Source organism: Erinaceus europaeus, chromosome 18 (genome assembly GCF_950295315.1).
Source record: "Erinaceus europaeus chromosome 18, mEriEur2.1, whole genome shotgun sequence".
NCBI classification, from domain to species: domain Eukaryota; kingdom Metazoa; phylum Chordata; class Mammalia; order Eulipotyphla; family Erinaceidae; genus Erinaceus; species Erinaceus europaeus.
Genome location: NC_080179.1, coordinates 46,907,912 through 46,927,075, shown reverse-complemented (window position 1 = coordinate 46,927,075; position 19,164 = coordinate 46,907,912). Strand labels below are relative to the sequence as shown.

The 19,164-nt window shown below is 45.9% G+C and overlaps 1 protein-coding gene and 1 long non-coding RNA gene across 2 annotated transcripts; one reads left to right on the top strand and one right to left on the bottom strand.

The window, feature by feature from the left end:
- Positions 1-965: 965 nt before the first annotated feature.
- On the top strand, positions 966-15,572 carry HTR5A (5-hydroxytryptamine receptor 5A). Its single transcript, XM_007528660.2, has 2 exons — positions 966-1,730; positions 14,864-15,572. The coding sequence occupies exons 1-2, from the start codon at positions 966-968 to the stop codon at positions 15,194-15,196; spliced, it is 1,098 nt and encodes a 365-aa protein (XP_007528722.1). The 3' UTR covers positions 15,197-15,572.
- LOC132534272 (uncharacterized) lies at positions 3,081-7,527 on the bottom strand. The gene is made up of 3 exons (XR_009545984.1): positions 7,215-7,527; positions 6,067-6,160; positions 3,081-3,137 (listed from the first exon to the last, which is right to left on the bottom strand). It is a non-coding gene; the product is annotated as an uncharacterized LOC132534272 (long non-coding RNA).
- Positions 15,573-19,164: the final 3,592 nt, after the last annotated feature.

The window sequence follows — 19,164 nt, the reverse complement described above, 5'->3', positions numbered from 1 at the left end:
TCCAAGAGTCAATAAAAAGTAAGTTCAGACTTGATAAGAACCTGAAGATTTAAAACAGTCAGGAAAGTTTGCACCTGAAAAGGGGAAGAAGTGGAAAGTGAGGAGAGGGTGGGGAAAGAAGTATGAAGGGATCCGGCTAGGCGAGGGAAGCTATTGCAAAGCCCACCTCTCACAAGCCTCTGCCTGACGGCTTAGCAGCCTCTTGGTGTGAAGACCCAGAGTGATGGGGGTGGGGGCGGGAGATGTCCCTCACTTGAGGTGGCAGGATGGGCGGGGTTTGGGATTTTCCAGTTCAGGATATCCCAATACTGGGGTCTCCCAATTTTACATGTATGCTAAAATTCCTGAACACTCTGCACTGCATTCCAGCACCACATAGTGCCACCAGGCCAGCGGGAGGGATGTGCAAAGTTGGCAGGCAGGAAATTCTTGCATAATTAGGAGCCTTCTGGGAGACTGCGGCAGTTACGGTTCTCTTTGAATTGCGCGGAAGAGGTGGGGGTGTTTGGGAAGACAATGTGAAGATTTGGCTTCTGCTGGCAGATCCCGATTCTCCCCTATTCCCCCACCCCCCAGCCTTACTCACAGCCCAGAACCTGGCTCTCTTTAGTCGCTGAAGGGGTGGCAGTTAGGGGTGGGGGGTGCGGGGTGGCGGCAGCTCTCCAAAGCCGCTGCTGCGCGCCCAGATACTGGGCTGCGCGCTCGGCTTCCCAGTCCTGTGGCACTTGGATGTGCCCTGGACCGTGAGGAACAGGTGCACCCAGCCGGGCCGGCCTCTTGCGGGCCCCAGTCTCTCCTGTTCCGCCAACAGGAGAGAGGCTCACGGAGACTCCAGGCAGAGAAGCCTGAGGAGAGTTCTCAATAGCGCGCAGGACAATGTGACCCGGACCCTTCTGCCGCTCGGTGCCGTTTCCAGTCCACATCTGCCGGGTCTGCACGGCTCCCCCCATCCAGCTCGCGGTGCCATGGAAGCAGCCAACCTCTCCGCGGCGACTGGTGTCGCCCTCACCCTGGGGCCACCGGCGAGTGGCGACGCCCCAATTCTGGGTGGGAGCCTCCCCGAGTCCACCCTGCCCAGCCCCCAGCCGGCACCCTGGTCTGTCTTCACCGTGCTGGTGGCAACCCTGCTGGTGCTGCTGATCGCGGCCACCTTGTCGTGGAACCTGCTGGTTCTGGTTACCATCGTCCGGGTCCGAGCCTTTCATCGGGTGCCGCATAACTTGGTGGCCTCGACGGCCGTGTCGGACGCACTAGTGGCCGCGCTGGTAATGCCGCTGAGCCTGGTGAGCGAGCTGTCTGCCGGGCGGCGCTGGCGGCTGGGCCGGGGGCTGTGCCAGCTGTGGGTGTCCCTCGACGTGCTGTGCTGCACTGCCAGCATCTGGAACGTGGCGGCCATCGCGCTGGACCGCTACTGGAGCATCACCCGTCACCTGCGCTCGCCGCCCCGCGCTCGCCGCCGCGCCTCGGCGCTGCTCCTGGCGCTCACCTGGGTGCTGGCCACGTTTATCGCCCTGGCACCGCTGCCCTTCGGCTGGGGCCAGGCGTACGACGCGCGGCGCCAAAGCTGCCAGGTGAGCCGCGACCCCGCCTACGCCGTCCTCTCCACCTGTGGGGCCTTCTACCTGCCGCTCGGCGTGCTGCTCTTTGTCTACTGGAAGATCTACAAGGCGGCCCGGCTCCGCTTCGGCCGCAGCCGCGGGGCTGTACTGCCCCTGCCCGCCGCCAAGCAGGTGAGGCCGGGGAGGGGGAGAATTGGGGCGGAAAGTTGTCCAGCAGCGCCCCAAGAGCAGGCTGCTCTCCTGGAGTGACACGGAGGGGCACCTGCAAAATGTGGACCACCTGCTCACGTGGAGCGCAGGGAAGGGATACACACACACACACACACACACACACACACACGGAGAGAAAGAGAGAAATTAAGAGGGAAGGGGGGGGGGGCGGTGGCACATTCAGATAAGTACACATATTACCATGCAAAGGACCCGGGTTTGAGCCCAGGCTTCACACCTGCAGTAGGGAACACTTCATGGGCTGGGAAGCAGGTCTCTCCCTGTCTCTATCTCCTAGTCCTCTCTCAATTTCTCTCTGTCTTATCTAATACAAATTAGGAGGGAGAGGGGGGATTGACCACCAGGGAACAGTAGATTGGTAGTGCCAGCACCAAGCCCTAGCAATCAACCCTAGTGACAATAAAAGGGTGGTGGTGGTGATGGAGAAGAGTAAACTAGACACCTGCAGCACTGTTTCAGTGCTCTTGAAACTTTTCCCCTGAGGCGGGCACTGGGGGCTTGAACACGGGTCCCTGGCCATGGTAATATGTACATTCAACTAGGCACGCCTGTGCCCCCACTTCTGTTAAAAGTCCTTTTCAAAAAGACTGAGTTATTTGTGAGAGAGAGATGAGGGAAGTGATCTGGGAGATGGTGCAGTGGATAAAGCACTGGACTCTCCAGCATGAGGTCCTGAGTTCAATCCCCAGCAGCACAAGTACCAGAGAGATGAGAAAAGAGCCTAGGATGCCATACCAAGGATCACACTCTGGACATAATATTTGAGAGTCCAACAGTCGATCCACTGAGGAAGTGCACCAGCACTGCACGAGGGTTGACAGGGTCTGGCACTTCTACACTGGAGGTGGGAAGTTGCTTGATCTTCGTGACCCTCTGTTTATCTTCAAACAGGTGAATTCCTACTCCCTAGGGCTCTTGGTGAGAATTATATGAGATAAAGGACATGGCTTACAGGGGTGGACAGTGGTGTGTAGTTGAGCACATGTTACCATGCACAAGGACCTGCTTTGAGTCCCTGCTTCCCACCTGCGGGGGGGGGGGGGGTCTTCATGAGGGGTGAAGCAAGTCTGCAGGTATTTCTCTTGCTGCCCCCTCCTTTCTCAGTTTCTATATTATTCAGTAAAATAGAGAGAAGAAGGAGGAGGAGGAGGAGAGAATAAAAAGAAATAGAAGCAGAAATGGCTACCGGGAGTGGTGAATTCATAGCGCAGGCACAGAGTCCCACCAATAATTTTGGTGACAATAAAATAAAAAACAAATAGAGTAAGACTATGACTTACCTAGTACAATGCCTGTCACAGAGTGGTCAGCAGAGCTGGGTGAGATGAGAGGGGGTTATCTGGCAATCTATAATGGGCAAAAATTATCCAGAGATATGATTAGTTGGAGGAATTTGCATTTGATATAACTTCTTTTTTAAGTTTTTATTTTATTATTTCATGAGACAGAGGTAGGAGAGAGGAAGGAGACAAAGGTCAGAGCAGCATCTGGCACATGTGTACAAGGGATAGAACCTGGGACCTTATACTTGGAAATCCAAAGCCCTACCACTGGGCCACCTCCGGGCCATGGGCATAACTTCTTTCAATTGAATTTATTCTTTTCTGCAGAACTTTCTTTTTGGACTCAGGCCCAAATAGATGTCAGTTCTTTCCTCACCACTAAAGTCCCTAAACTTTACCTTTTGGGGGCCCCAGCACCCCAGTAAACAAGCTCACAGTCCTAGTAATAATCATGCCTGAGTACTCTTTTCTATGCTCAGCAAATGACACAGAAAAAGAGAGTCATAGGAGGTCAAAGAGGGTAAGTTTTTTTTAAAAAATTTTTTATTGTTTATTTTCCCTTTTGTTGCCCTTATTCTTTTGTAGTTGTAGTTATTGTTGTTGTTCATGTCATTGTTATTGGATAGGACAGAGAGAAATGACGAGAGAAGGGAAGACAGAGAGGGGGAAAGAAAGACAGACACCTGCAGAATTGCTTCACCGCCTGTGAAGCGACTTCCCTTGCAGGTGGGGAGCCGGGGGCTTGAACCGGGATCCTTACATGGGTCCTTGCGCTTTGCGCCACGTAAGCTTAACCCGCTGCGATACCGTGCAACTCCCCTGAGGGTAAGTTTTTGCTGTTGTTAGTTTTGTTTTAATTTTGAAATTTTTACTCAGTACACTTAAGCTACTCAAATATATGTTCTTTTAAAAGTAGGAGTTGGTTTTTTTTTTTCTTTTTCTTCATTAAGTGGCAGAAGGATTTTGTAGCATAAAATAAGAATGTCGAGACTAATTGGAAGTGTTGGTGGGGGAGAGATTTATTCAGAATTAATGATGCTCTCTGAAAGTATCAGGTCCCTTAGAAATGCCTGGGGTGACAGTAGCTTTTCTGATTCTTTTTCCCCCAGAGCACTGCTCAGCTCTCGTTTATAGTGGTGCAGGGGACTGAACCTGGGACTTTGGAGCCTCAGGCATGAAAGTCTCTTTTCATAACCATTATGCTATTTTACCCCCCCCACACACACTTTTCTGTCTGATTACTGAGGTAGGACTGACTTTTTAGTAGCTATAACACTTCAATGTGCACCCAGAGAAATCATGGTAAAATGGATACCAGAAAGGCAAGCCAAGCCTGAGCTTCATGTTCATTTTGACGACAGCTCCAGATCAGGCAGGTATAAAGGCACCAGAGCTGGGCCAGTGCCTGGTCAGTCAGTGGTGGTCAGTGATGGGAAGAAAGAGCAGGGGTAGGTAACAAGGACCCAGGTTTGAGTCCCTGGCTCCCCACCTGCAGTGTGGATGCTTCAGAGTGGTGAAGCAGTGCTGCAGGTGTCTCTCTCTCTCCCTCTCCCCTTTCAATTTATCTCTGATCTATCAATTAAAAATAAAAAGACAAACAAGGGCAGAGCATAGATAGCATAATGGTTATGCAAACAGACTCTCATGCCTGAGGTTCTGAAGTCCCAGGTTCAAGCCCCCCACCCCCACCCCCGCACCACCATAAGCCAGAGCTGCTCTGGTTAAAAAAAAGGGGGGGGGGAAGGCTGCCAGCAGTGAGGAATTTGTAGTGCTGGCACTGAGCCCCAGAGATAACCCTAGTGGCAATAAAAAGAAAGAAGAGGAGGAGGAGGAAAGAAGGGGACGTTTGGGTCTAGTTCCAAGAGTCCTGAGTCATGGGAGTCGGGCAGTAGTACAGCGGGTTAAGTGCACGAGGCGCAAAGCGCAAGGACCAGAATAAGGATCCAAGAGTCCTAAATCACACACAGCGCTGAGATTGTAGATGACAGGGTGTTTGAGATCATCCTGCTTCCCTGGTCTCTAGTGAGCCCCATTCAAACTCCTGGAGAATGCTACTGAGACAGCCGAAGCAAGCTGTCTGACCAAAGGACTTGCAACTAGAAATTCTAAAACAATGTGTCAGAAAGTTTGTCCTCTACCTTCCCCATCTTTCTTTTTCTGTACTTTCTGGGTAATGAGTTGAGCTTTTGTCTTACAGCATGTCTCCACTGCTTTGTGTGTCTGATGGAAGGACTTCATGAAGTCTGGATACCTTTGGTGTCCAGGCTGTGTGTGTTCTTCTGCACCCTGCTCTGGCTATGTCCAGGACCAAAATAGTATCAGAAATGGGTTTGTCAGGGCCGGGTGGTGGCGCACCTAGTTGAGTGCCCATGCTACAGTGCACAAGGACCCGGGTTCGAGCCGCCAGTCCCCACCTGCAGGGGGAAAGCTTTGCCAGTGGTGAAGCAGGGCTGCAGGTGTCTCTCTGTCTCTCTCCCTCTATACCTTCCCTCCTCTCAATTTCTGGCTGTCTCTATACAATAAATAAATAAAGATAATAAAAAAATTAAAAAAAAAAAGAAATGGATTTGTCACAATTCCTGGGCACAGAATAATTCTTTTTGTTTTTAGATCGAGACAGGCAGAGAGACAAAGAAAGAATGAAGGAAACCACAGAATCAAACTTCTCAGACCTGGGTCATGTACATGGCAAAGCAACAAGGATTAATTCTTTTGTGCAAAATGCAATTTTTGAAAGTAGAGAAGGAAACAAATGTTTGCAATATGTGTTTCTTCTCCCAGGCTCTATTTTTAACATGCCTATTCATATTCATCTTACATATTCCTCAATCCCCCGCACCACCACCACAAACTAGAGCTGAGCAGGGCTCTGGTAAAAAAGAAACTGTTTCAGCCAGTTTGGCAATCCAGTCTCTTGTTATTCAGGATAAACTAATGTGTGTTCAGAAATGCAAAACCCCCTGCCCCCAGTTAATTGTCTATTTCAGTCTCACCCAAAGCTTAGCGTGGTCCTAGAGAGCCCCCAGCGTGGCTCCCCTCTTGTCATCTCTCATCTGTACAGTCTGGACCATGTGGCTTTAAGGATTTCTGTGGAAGGAGAAGAGACAGGTGGGGCTACAGCAGCTTTTCACAGCCAGAAGTTAGGGTGGACACAGGCCACTTGCATTCACAGCCCATTGCCCTGACATTGACTGTGAGATCTCAGGAAGCCCGGGAATATTTGCTAAGCACTAATTGTTTTTGCACACAGCTGTCATCTCCCGGTAACAAAACACAATTTGCTCCTTCAACATCAAACTGTTATTGGTTAGAGAAGCTGACACTCGAGCCAGACCAACAATGCCTGTTCTTTTGACTGCCTTTTGAGTCCACACTGTCTCCAGGAACTTGACTTCTGAGCTCTATCCAATACCCTTGTCATAGATACCTCACCTTCCTAGGCCTGAGGCCATCATATATACCAGTTAGGGTGGGTGATGGGTGCAAGGTCTCAAAAATAGCACAGGACAACTCTCTCTTCCAGGGCAGATGGACCAAGCAGAGCACAGTGGTATTGCTAGTCTCTCAGGAGACAGGGAATTTGTAATATCAAAAGCCCCTCCCCTTCTTAATTGCTTTATTTCCTTCCTTCCTCCCTTCTTTCCTCTCTTTTTACCAGAGCACTGCTCAACTCTAGTTTATGGTGGTGTGGGAGACTGAACTTGGGACTTTGAAGCCTCAGGCATGAAGGTCTCTTTGCATAACCATTATGCTATCTACCCCTGCCTTGATTTCTATGCAAATTGATACCAGGACCATCTTATTAATTTGAACAGGAAGCACACCACTGAGAGCTACCATACTTTTAGGGGCTCATGGAGATTTCTTTTAAAACAAAATTTTAAAGAGGAAAAATATACATATATATTCATTCAGTTTTGTTTAGAATGGTCTTTATGATAATATGATCATAAATATAATTAAAACATTTAATAGAGGAGCGATCCACAGAAGCAAATGTACCCAGGGATCTTGAGAGCCACAAGCAGCTTCACTTGTTCACTCAACCAATAAGCACGCACCAATGAGCTGGCAAAATAGTTCACTTGGATATTGCAATGCTTTGCCATGTATATCAGCCAGCTGTGAGCTTGGCCCTCACCTCATGGGTCTCTTTCACTTTTGTCGGTCTATTTCTCTGTCTGAAAAAGTCATCCTGTATCAGTAGAACCCTAGTGATGACAAAAACATACAGTCAAATAAAATATCAGAAACAAAGAGATCAGAGTTTTAGTGCTGTTAGTGCCACTTACAAGCACCTTAGTCAAGTGACTTAATCTCCTCTTCCTTTCCCTGTATGTAAAATGGAAATATTACCAACAGCCCCATGGTAGTCGTGTAATGAGTAAATGAGATAATAGTGTATGTATCTAAAATCATAAATCGGGGGCCCAGCAGTAGCACAGTGGGTTAAGCACACATGGCATGTAGCGCAAGGACAGGCCTAAGGATCCCGGTTCCAGTCCCCAGCTCCCCACCTGCAGAGGGTTCCTTCACAAGTGGTGAAGCAGGTCTGCAGGTGTCTTTCTCTCCCCCTCTCTGTCTCCCCCTCCTCTCTCCATTTCTCTCTGTCCTATCCAACAACGATGACAACAATAACAACAACATCGATAAACAACAAGGGCAACAAAATGGAAAAAAATAGCCTCCAGAAGCATTGGATTCATAGTGCAGGCACTGAGCCCAGCAATAACCCTGAAGGACAAAAAAAATCATAAATCATAAAGATAGCTGCTGTTTCATTTTTAATGTTTTATTGGGGAAACAACGTTTTATAAGCTAATTGTCACAGGGGTATAATTGCTGTATAGTTTTCATTACTTTAACTTTCCTTCCTCTAATAAGCTAACAGTCATAAATAATTCTTCTATTTCTCTAGTTACTATTACTCATCATCATTATAGTTGTCTTATTTATTGCTTGTATAACAAAATCACTTCCAAACTTAGTGGTTTAAAACAACAAACATATTAATATACAGTTTTATTTCTGTAATTGACTTAAGTGAGTGGTTCTGACTGGAGGTGACCCTGTGTACGAGCCATCAAGTTAGATGGCATATCAGGCATTCAGAAGTTTGACTGGGGCTGGAGACTGCTACAGAATGGCTGACAAAACATGGCTGTGGGCAAGAGATCTCAGTACGGTGCTAAGTGAACCTCTCCACAGGGGGTTACCTGAGCACAACATGACCGCCCACTTTCTATAATCCAGGAAAGTGAAGTAGGGAGGAAACTGCAGTGCTTTCTATGGCCTCGTTTCAAAAGTCATATATGACCACTCTCCTTATATTCTGCTAATCAGACGTGAGACACTAATTCCAGCTCAAGCTCTAGGGAAGGGGAATTAGAATCACCTCTGGGAGAAGAATCAATGAACTTGTGGATAGATCTTGAAGCCACCATAGTAATATGTACAGATGGTATTTAAAATGACTTGACTGACTTTGATTATCCTTTGATGTACCACTGTGGGTTTGATGAGCACGCAAGATCCCAAGGGCTTAATTTTAGCAGATCACAATTAAAAAATTGTAAACGCAATTAAATCGTACAGGTGTTCTGGTTGAAGTCTGTCTAGTGCACAATGGCCATACAAAGATGAAAAAGATGCACAACCAGAATATAAGTAGCTTAATATTTTGTCTTTGTAGAAGAGAAAAATCAAGTTTATTTTTTGTACCAATTGTTACTTACATTAGTCTCACAGTTTTTAAAATACATCAAAGCACCTCTACCATAAAGAATTCAAAGAAACAAGCAAAAAAAAAAAAAGATGAAAAAGCATATAGGAAAGCATTTATTTTATTTTTTTAATTTACATTTATATTTTTTAACCAGAGCACTACTCAGCTCTGGTTTATGGTGGTGCAGGGGATTGAACCTGGGACTTGACGGAGCCTCAGGTATGAGAGTATGTTTGCATAACCATTGTGCTATGTACCCCTGCCCAGCATTTTTTTTTTAACTGTAAAGGACAAAATTAAAATAAATATTAAGCTATGGGGCTCATGACAACTTGGAAGTGAATTTTAAAAGAGTTATATTACAAGACGGTAAGCCAGTCTTCTATATTAACAAGTCTGTATGAAGTAAACATAGAGTACAGGAGCCCCAAGCAGCTGGAAATCCATACAAAGTCACTTGCCTCTTGTTAAACAGCCACAAGGAGCAACCCCTGGCCCACCCCCATTCCCAAAGATGCTGCAGCTAGTGCCTGGGTAGAACTGCGTGCGGGACCTACCTCTGGCCTGAGATCAGATGTGGGAAGACAAGACGGGCTGGAAAACCACCCTTCACGTGGTACTTCTACGAAAAGAACCAGGGTTGGGGCCAAGCGGTAGCACCCACCAGTTAAGTGCACACAGTACTTGGTGCAAGGATCGGGGTGGAGCCCCTGGCTTTCCAGCTGCCGCAGGGACTTCACAAGTGGTGAAGCGCAGGTGACTTACCTTTCTCCCTCTCTATCTCTGTGTCTCCTCCCAACTTCTCTCTGTCCTATCGAATAAAAATATAAAATAAGGGAGCCGGGGTATCGCTGCGGGTTAGTGCATGTGGTGGAAAGCGCAAGGATCCCGGTTCAAGCCCCGGATCCCCACCTGCAGGGGAGTCGCTTCACAGGTGAAGCAGGTCTGCAGGTGTCTGTCTTTCTCTCCCCCTTTCTGTCTTCCCCTCCTCTCTCCATTTCTCTCTGTCCTATCCCACAACGATGACATCAATAACAACAAAATAACTACAACAACAATGAAAAACAGCAAGGGCAACAAAGGGGAAAATAAATAAATAAATATAAAAAAATTTAATAAAAAATATATGTAAAATAAAATAAAAGGGGGGAAATGACCACGGTAGGTATCTTCTCTTCCTCCCTCTCTTCTTGTGCTTGGTGCCATGTACACTTAACTCACTGCGCTACAGCCTGGCTGCTTAAAAAAAAAAAAAAATTAAAGGAAAGGGAAGTAGACAAGGATAGTGCATTTTTACTGCTGACTTTGCAGTAAACTTTTTTTTTTTAAAGATTTTATTTATTTATGAGAAAGACAGGAGGAGAGAGAGAAAGAACCAGACATCACTCTGGCACAAGTGCTGCCGGCGATTGAACTCGGGGCCTCATGCTTGAGAGTCCAAAGTTTTATCACCGTGCCACCTTCCAGACCACTGCAGTAAACTTCTTAAATTTGCATAGTCCTGGGAGAAAATTGAACTTCTCCATGCAAGAGTGTAAAATAGTTAGCTTTGTGGTAGTTCATAGGATTTCTTTTTTCTTTTAAATATTTTTTATTGGACAGAGACAGAAATTGAGAGGGGAGAGGGAGATAGAAATAGGGGGGGAGGTCAGGCGGTAGCACATATGGCCCAAAGCTCAAGGACCTGCATAAGGATCTGGGTTCGAGCCGCCGGCTCCCCACCTTGGGGGGGGGTCGCTTCAGGAGCAGTGAAGCAGGTCTGCGGGTGTCCATTTTTCTCTCCCCCACCATCTCCTCTCTTCTCTCCATTTCTCTCTGCCCTATCCAACAACAACAACAACAACAACAATAATAATCACAACAATGATAAAACAAGGAGGACAACAAAAGGGGAAAAATGGCTTCTAGGAGCATTGGATTTGTGGTGTAGGCACTGAGCCCCAGCAATAACCCTGGAGGCAAAAAAAAAAAAGAAAGAAAAGAAAAAGAAACGGAGAGATACCTGCAGCACTACTTTACCACTCATGAAGCTTCCTCCTGTAGGTGGGGACCAGGGCTTCAAACCCATGTCCTGGGACACTGTAATATGTGTGCTTAACTACCTGCCCCCCCCATCACAGAATTTCTGAAAGTAGAAAAAAGCTTTGGAGTTGCTGCTGAGAAAGGAATACAAGAAATTTGCTTGCAGGCCAACTTTATTTGCACAGGTCCCATCCCCAGCAAGTGATGCTCAGCCTTCCTTCCCTACTGGATCTTTTAGAATAAGGACTCCACAGGGTGGTATCTCCCAGCAGAAAAGACTGAGGATTTGCTTGCAACCTGTTATAATAAAATATCCAGGTTTCCTGATAGAAGAGGAGAGGCTGACAGATAGAGACTTGAGTTCCCTAACTGGGGGTTTTCCTACCTTGACACAAATCCATCTAGGCCTTCCTCTGTCACTCCTGTTTATCTTTGAGAGATGGGGCTGGTGCAGACATAAAGTTCCAGCTGCCTGTATAATAGAAGTAATAAAGGCCTTGACTCTGACCTAAGAATGCCAGACCTTCTGCCAGAATCCAGTAAACTGTGGCAAACTGAGTTAAAAAAATGACAAATGGGGTTAAAAAAAAATCTCAGATATTCATAGTTCTCTGTGTGGCTAGTACTTGACTAGGTAGTTTCACACTTTGTATTTTAGTTATAGTAGCAGTCACATGGGGAAAGAATGAAGAAACCAAGGCTCAGAGCAAGTTAGCGACAGACAGGGCTCCAACCTGAATCCCTGTTTCTTCATCTCTAACCATGAAGAGCTTTGTCTATACTGTAGACTTATTGTGAGGATTACACTAAGACCCATAAGATTCAGCTCTGTGTGCTCTATACCTTCTCTGTTTTTCTAAATCAATTTTTATTTATTTATTTGACAGAGACATAAATTGAGAAGGGAGAGGGAGATAGTGAGGGAAAAGAGGGAAAGAGACAGAGACACCTGTACTTCTGCTGCACCACTTGTGAAACTTCACCCCGCAGGTGAGGACCAGGCACTTGAACCTAAGTCTCTGCACTGTAACGTGTGTGCTCAACCAGGTGCACCATCGCCAGGCCTCTGGGAAAACTCCAGACAGTGCTGGTGATGGAGGTGACACTAATCCTAGTGGCTAATAAAACTCTACAATATCTGAAGGAGGGAAAAGGAGACAGAGGTTTCCAAGAGTGGTTCCAAGCAATCTGGATTATAAGTAGACCTCCTCACTTCCAGCCAGAGCTTGGTAGGTCAGAATTTAGGACGAGATAAACCCGGGGCTCTAGTCTCTGCTTAGGGTTCACTGAGATAACTAAGGTGCAAGGTATATTCCTTGGAGGCAGTTCATTATTTTGTTGTACTTCGTTTTATTTTGTCATTGTAGGCCTCTGCTGCTTATGGACAGCTTTTTTCAAATAGAAATAAAAAGAGATGGTGGGTTAGAGGATGATACACAGCACCAAACCTTCCTGGGGAGGGTGGAGTGGGGACCTGTAACAAAAATAAAAGGACTTTCTGCTGCTGTGTGGCGAGTAAGAAACTTGACTGTGGGGCACTGGGAACGGGTTTAAACAATTCAAGGCTTTATTAGGGTGATACAAGGGTAAAAGGCAAATATCTAGGCACTGCAAAATAAGTGGCTCCATTTAAGCTTAAGCAAAAGAGAGGTTTATTCATAAAATCACTGTGAATGTGAGAGGACAAGTCTAGCTGGCAAAATACGCAAAAGTCCAAAGTCCAAAACTAAGTTACTCAAGCCACCACACATCTGGCGCAACACCAGCAGGAGAGTGCCATGATGTAGGTGATCCAATCAAGAGTGAGCTGCTGCCAGTCCTTGCTTATACAGCCCCCCCCCCCGCACCCTGCCCCCCCCTGCCCCCCCATCCCTTCTGAGAGTGCTCCGCCTCAGGCTGACGTCATTAGTATGCTAATTGTCCCAAATTCCTGTTGGGGTCACAACAGGGACTGTGCTCCAACTTGGGCCACATGCACAACAAAGCAGGCCCAGGTGGACTATCTTGCCCGCCCTCTCCAACACACTTTAAAAAGACAACTAACCAAAATAGCTCTCAGAGTAAACAGAAATCTGTCGAGTTTACTTAACCAGAACAGGACAATTTCTCAGCTGCTGCTCTTGTGCAAAGTCTTCTTGTAAAGATAATAATAATAAAAGTAGAGCAGTGCTAGACTTGAAGAAAATGAACCTTCCCTTCAGTGTAATTACATGCACATCAGAGTGCTGTTTTGCTAAGTGCTTGGGTATGCTCATAATAGGAAGTACGATTGCTCTAGTTCGATTATTTGGAAAACTTGTATTATTGCTTGGGGTTTAGGGATGGCTAAGAACCCACAGGAATTAATACTGAGAAGGGGAAAACTTTAATCTTGTATATTACAGTTAGTCAAAGCTGGTACTTTATGCTCTAACATCATCTGATTGGAAGTCATTTCCCTTTATGAAGGGGTACTCATAAAAATGTCCTCTGTTGAAACACAAGTTCTGACTCCTAGGCCCCTGGACTGCCAGACCACAGTCTTGGTGCAGGAGGTGGGCTCACAGGGTTTTTCCTAGTGCGTGTGCACTGTCCAGCCATGGTTCTGTGATATGCCCACTGTGAGGCTCTTGGTCTCTGCTGACACTGCTTCACCTCAGAGTGGCCCAGCACTGTGGGGTCTTTTCCTTAAGAGAGCCTGTGAGGAAGGAAAACTGAGCATCACACCCCCCTGACAAGTACAACAAAGGCAGTCAGTGTCTTTGCTAGGAAAAGAAATGCAGAGGGACTGTCTCCCTCAAACACTTACTTGATAAATATTTTTTAAAATTTATTTTTATTATTGTTATTTTTTTATTAGTGATTTAATGACTGACAAGATTGTGGGATAAGATATCACCACACCAAAGCTTCCTCCAATGTGGTGGGGACTTGGTTCAAACCTGGACTGCATACAGAGCAAAAGTAATGCACTATTGGATTGTGGACACAGCATAGTGGTTCTACAAAAGACTGTCATGCCTGAGGCTCTGAGGTCACAGGTTCAGTCTCCTGCACCACCCTAAGCTGGAATTTGGGACAATTAGCATACTAAAGGCGTCAGCCCGAGGCGGAGCACACTCACAAGGGATGTCCTGCGGGGACTGTATAAGCAAGGACTGGTAGCAGCTTGCTCTCTCCATTGGATCACCTTCATCATGGCACTCTCCTGCCAGTGTTGCTCTGGTCTCTGTCTCTCATTCAAACAAAATACATAAAGTATTTTAAAAAAGAAATGCAGTATCCAGGTGAGCTAGTTTCCTGACCACTGTCATATTTTATTTCAAGCTGCAGTTTCAGGAAATTTCCCAGCTAGTATTTTGTAATCCAAATGTGTCCAACTGAAACAGAAGGGAGATGGTGACCCAGACTGGAGTGTTCCATGTCATTCTATCACCCAGAAATATGCTTTACTTTTTTTACAAATTGATTTTTATTGGGGGTTGGGCAGTAGTGCAGCAGGTTAAGTGCACATGATAAAAAGCGCAAGGACCAGCCTCTAGCTACCCACCTGCAGGAGGGTCACTTCACAAGTGGTGAAGCAGGTCTGCAGGTGTCTATCTTTGGCTCCCTGTCTTCCCCTCTTCTCTCGATTTCTCTCTGTCCTATCCAACAACAACAACAGCAATGACAACAATAATTAACAATGACAACAATAAGGGCAACAAAGTGGAAAAAATGGCCTCCAGGAGCAGTGGATTCATAGTGCAGGCACCAAACCCCAGCAATAATCCTGGAGGTATATATATGCCTATGTATATAATTATTAATATATATTAATATGTAATTAAAATATATAATTGGATACCGCTAGAGTGAAACTGATAGGGGTGAAGAGAGAGACAGACACAGACAGACCTGCAGCCCTACTTCACCACTTGTGAAGCTTTCCCCGTGCAGGTGGGGTTCAAGGGCTTGATCCTGGGTCCTTGTGCACTGTAATGTGTGCACTCAACCAGGTGTGCCATTGCCTGACACGCTAAGTTTTATATATTTTTTTAACTCCACAGTTCTGTTGTTCCAAGGTGAAGGTGACACCTCACACACCTGAAATGGTGTTCATGACCCGTCTCTCCACTGTGGCCTTTCGGGCGAGTGAAGAGTCATGGCGGGAGCAGAAGGAGAAGCGAGCAGCTGTGATGGTGGGCGTCCTCATTGGCGTGTTTGCGCTGTGTTGGATCCCCTTCTTCCTGACGGAGCTCATCAGCCCCCTCTGTGCCTGCAGCCTGCCCCCTATCTGGAAGAGCGTCTTCCTGTGGCTTGGATACTCCAACTCTTTCTTCAACCCCTTGATTTACACAGCGTTTAACAAGAACTACAACAATGCTTTCAAGAGCCTCTTTACCAAACAGAGATAATCACCATGGGTTGTGGAGACACGTGGGGAGAAAATAGCGCTGCCTGTCATTCATAGTCTGGGAGGTTCTTCCCCATAGCGGAGGGCTGGTGACATTGAAGAGCCTTGTTGATGAGACCACAATGTAGAAGTGGCAATCCACTCCCCCACCACCAAAAAAAAGGGAGGCAGATGTGCACGTGTGCACTACACTTTCTTTCTACTATTTTTTTCTTATTTTATTTATCTCCAAGGTTATTGCTGGGACTCGGTGTCTGCACCACAAATCCACTGCTCCTAGAAGCTATTTTTCCCCCTTTGTTGCCCTTGTTATTATTGTTGTTGTTGCTATTGTCATTGTTGGATAGGACAAAGAGAAATGGAGAGAGGAGGGGAAGACAGAGGGGGAAATGAAAGATACCTGCAGACCTGCTTCACTGCTCCTGAAGTGGCCCCCCTGCAGGTGGTGAGCCGGGGGCTTGAACCGGGATCCTTATGGCAGTCCGTGTGCTTCACGTCACATGTGCTTAACCCGCTGCGCTAGCGCCCGGCTCCCACAGATATATCAGCTCAGCTCTGGTTTATGGTGGTGCCAGGGATTGAATGTGGAACCTCAGGCCTGAAGTCTTTTGCAGAACGTCCCATTATGTTCTATCTCATGTTCCCCCTATACCATCCTCCAGGCAGTTACCACTGACTGGTTAGAGTTAACACAGGAATTCTTCATTCTTTTGTTGAAAGCCATTCTCCTTAAAGAGGGCCTTTCCACACAGAAGCCCAGCGACCTGTTTGTAGCCTATTCAGCAAACCATCTCTGTTGCAAACTGGCCCTCTTCTCTACGCTTAATTGAGCTAATTTAACTTCTGCTCCCTAGCCTCTAAGGCAGTTGCTAAAATAAGGACCAGTTGAAGTTTCTTCCTTTTTAAAAGTATTTTGTGTAACCCATATTCACTGCATCAGACTTTCAAAGAAAAGACCAAGTAATTTATATATTATTATGTTTTCTAAATGATTTTTTTTTTTTCCAGTGAGAAACACTGCTGGATGTTTATTTTTGCAACTAAGGTTACTGCAGGGGCTTGAGTAGGCACTCTGAATCCACTGCTCCCAGCAGCCATTTTTTTTCTTTATTATTTTATTGGATAGGACAGAGAAATTGAAAGGAGAATGGGAGATTAAAAAGGGAAAGAGAGAGACACACTGGTAGGCCTGCTTCACCATTTGTGAAACTTCTTCGCCCCTGCAGGAGGGGACCGAGGGCTTGAACCTGGGTCCTTGTGCTTTGTAACATGTGCACCACTACCTGACCCCTGTTGGATAGACTGCCTTTTTTTTCTTAATATTTTTATTTAGTTTATTTTAATGAGAAAGAGTAGATACAGAGGGAAAGATACCAGGGGGGAGAGAGAGAGAGAGAGAGAGAGAGGGAGACCGACCCCAGAACACTGCTCAGTTCTGGTTTATGATGGTGCTGGGGATTGAATCTGGGACCTTAGAGCCTCAGGCATAAAGATCATTTGCATAACCATTATGCTATCTCCCCAGCCCTAGACTGCTCTTTACACCACACAATGGGCATTGGGGTGGGGGGGGGGTGAGGCCTGGGCAGTCAGGCTTGTTAAAACTTTAACCCAGGTGATTCTAACATATACCCTACAAGAGACAACACCTGTAAGAGATGTTTCCATTACTTCACCACAATGACTTCTATGTGTAATAAAAAAAGGTTTTTTCTTTGCCTCCAGGGTTATTGCTGGGCTTGGAGTCTGCACTATAAATCCACTGCTTTTGGCAGTCTTTTCCCCCTCCCCTTTGTTGTTGTTGCTGCTGTTGGATAGGACAGAGATAAATTGTGAGAGGAGAAGACAAAGAGGGGGAGATAAAGATAGACACATGCAGACCTGCTTCACTGCTTATGAAACGACCCCCACCCCTGGAGATGGGGAGCCAGGGGCTTGAACCAGGATCCTTGCGCTTCACACTATGTGAGCAAAACATGGTGCGCTATACTGCCTGCCCCCCAGTAAAAATATTTCACACATTCATTTCGAGGCTCAGAATCATTCACATACACATACCCTCAAGAAAGGTGCAATTCCTGTTGTAAAGTTCAAACCAAACAGCATCAGCAAACCTCCCACACCCTGCCACCCCGCTTACTGTTCCACCATGAATCCTGGTCTCCCTCAAAATATGAAAGAGCCCAGCTATGTACACGTCTGAGAGACTGGATGAGAGCCTTAGTCTACCTGGCTCTGGAGGTGGGCTGGTTATCAATGAACTTTGTAAAATACACAAAAAGTTCACTTTATCACTGAAGTATACAGACACCCTTTAATGTCTTGACTGACAGGTGATGTTGATCTCCTGTTTCTCCTTCATAAAGGACAATCTGTAATAAAATGTTTAAAAATATTTGCTCATAAGCATCAGTTATCACCTTGGTTTATGTGGAGCCTGGGATTGAACTCATGCCTGTAAGTGCTCTACCACCACACCACTTTCTGGATTAATTTTATCCTGTCTTATCTGTGATTAATAGCTTGTTACAAGATTATAGGATTAGTGTATAGCTCCTCACCAACCACCAAAGTTCTGTTTCCACCCTCCCACCTTCCAAAGCTAAGCACCATAGTTCTCACCAAGTCTTAGAAGTTTACTTTTTGTTCCCCCAAAAGGTCATGTGTATCAGTTCTCTAGACTCCATGAGTGAAACCATCCAGTAGTTGTGTTTTATCTTTACTTGTTTCGCTAAGCATAATCACCTCCAGTTCTATCCATTTTGTCTGAAAGGACACAACAACAGCTTTATGACTGCAGAGTAGTTAGTATTCTATGTAGTATATATATCCTATAACTTCTTTAGCCAATCATCTGCAGATGGGCATTTTGGCTGTTTCTAGTCTTTGGCTATTGTGAGTACTACAGCTATGAACATAAAGGTTCCTTCAAATTAATGTTCGCATGTCCTTTGGATAAATGTCTTAAGAGTGGTATTGCTATACCATAAGGTAATTCTATTTTTATTTAAGGACTCTCCATACAGTCTTCTGGACTAACTTTTGAGAGTAATGTGTATTTTATTTTACCAGTGTACTGCTCAGCTCTCACTTATGGTGGTACGAGGGATTGAACATAGGACCCTGGAGTCTCAGGCATGACAGTCCGTTTGCATAGCCATTATGCTATCTACCTCTGCCCAAGAATACTATTTACTGAATACCTATCAAGTTCAGCTGTGGTACTAGGTTATGTTGACAAACACTTATTACACAGTGGAGTTCCTGCATTGGGGGGCTTCGATGAAATTATAGTTCCATGGTATCTTTTCCAAATTTTTGATACCACAAGTGTTTTAGGATTTAATTAAAAAAATATCTTATTTTATTATTTACTATGAAAGAAATACTGCAAAAAAGGCAGACAGGCAGATACCAGAGCACTGTTTAGCCTGGTTTATGGTGATGCTGGGGATTGAACCTGGGATCTTAGGTGCCTCAGGCATGGGATTTTCTTTGTACGTCTTAGAAAGGCAAAATGATGTAGAGAATAAATTAGGGAAAGCAAATAAATTAGGGAAAGCCACCAGGTGGGCTTCTAAGCAAACACATAAGAAGTATAATGTATGTCATGCAAGCCCTTTGCTCTGCCAGCTGAACTACTTCCACGGCTGCTCCTCTTGAGCCTTGGCTTAAGGGTATCATCTCCATGTTTGGCACTTCAGAAGCTGAGGAAATGGCTTGTGCTGTGACTCATGAGGTGGAGACAATCTAGCAAACAGCCTTTGTTCCTGAGGCTTCACCATTTCCTGGTCCATCTACCCATCGCTGTCCCCCATACATGCTTCATGTCTCCTTACATGCTTCAAAATCATTTTTTCCAGCTACAAGTGACTCCAATTTTGGATTAAAATGAAGCAGTCCCATGGATTCCATCGAGAAGCAGGGAGGAAGGAGGGCAGCCCCTCACTTAGAAGATGGTGAAGCCCA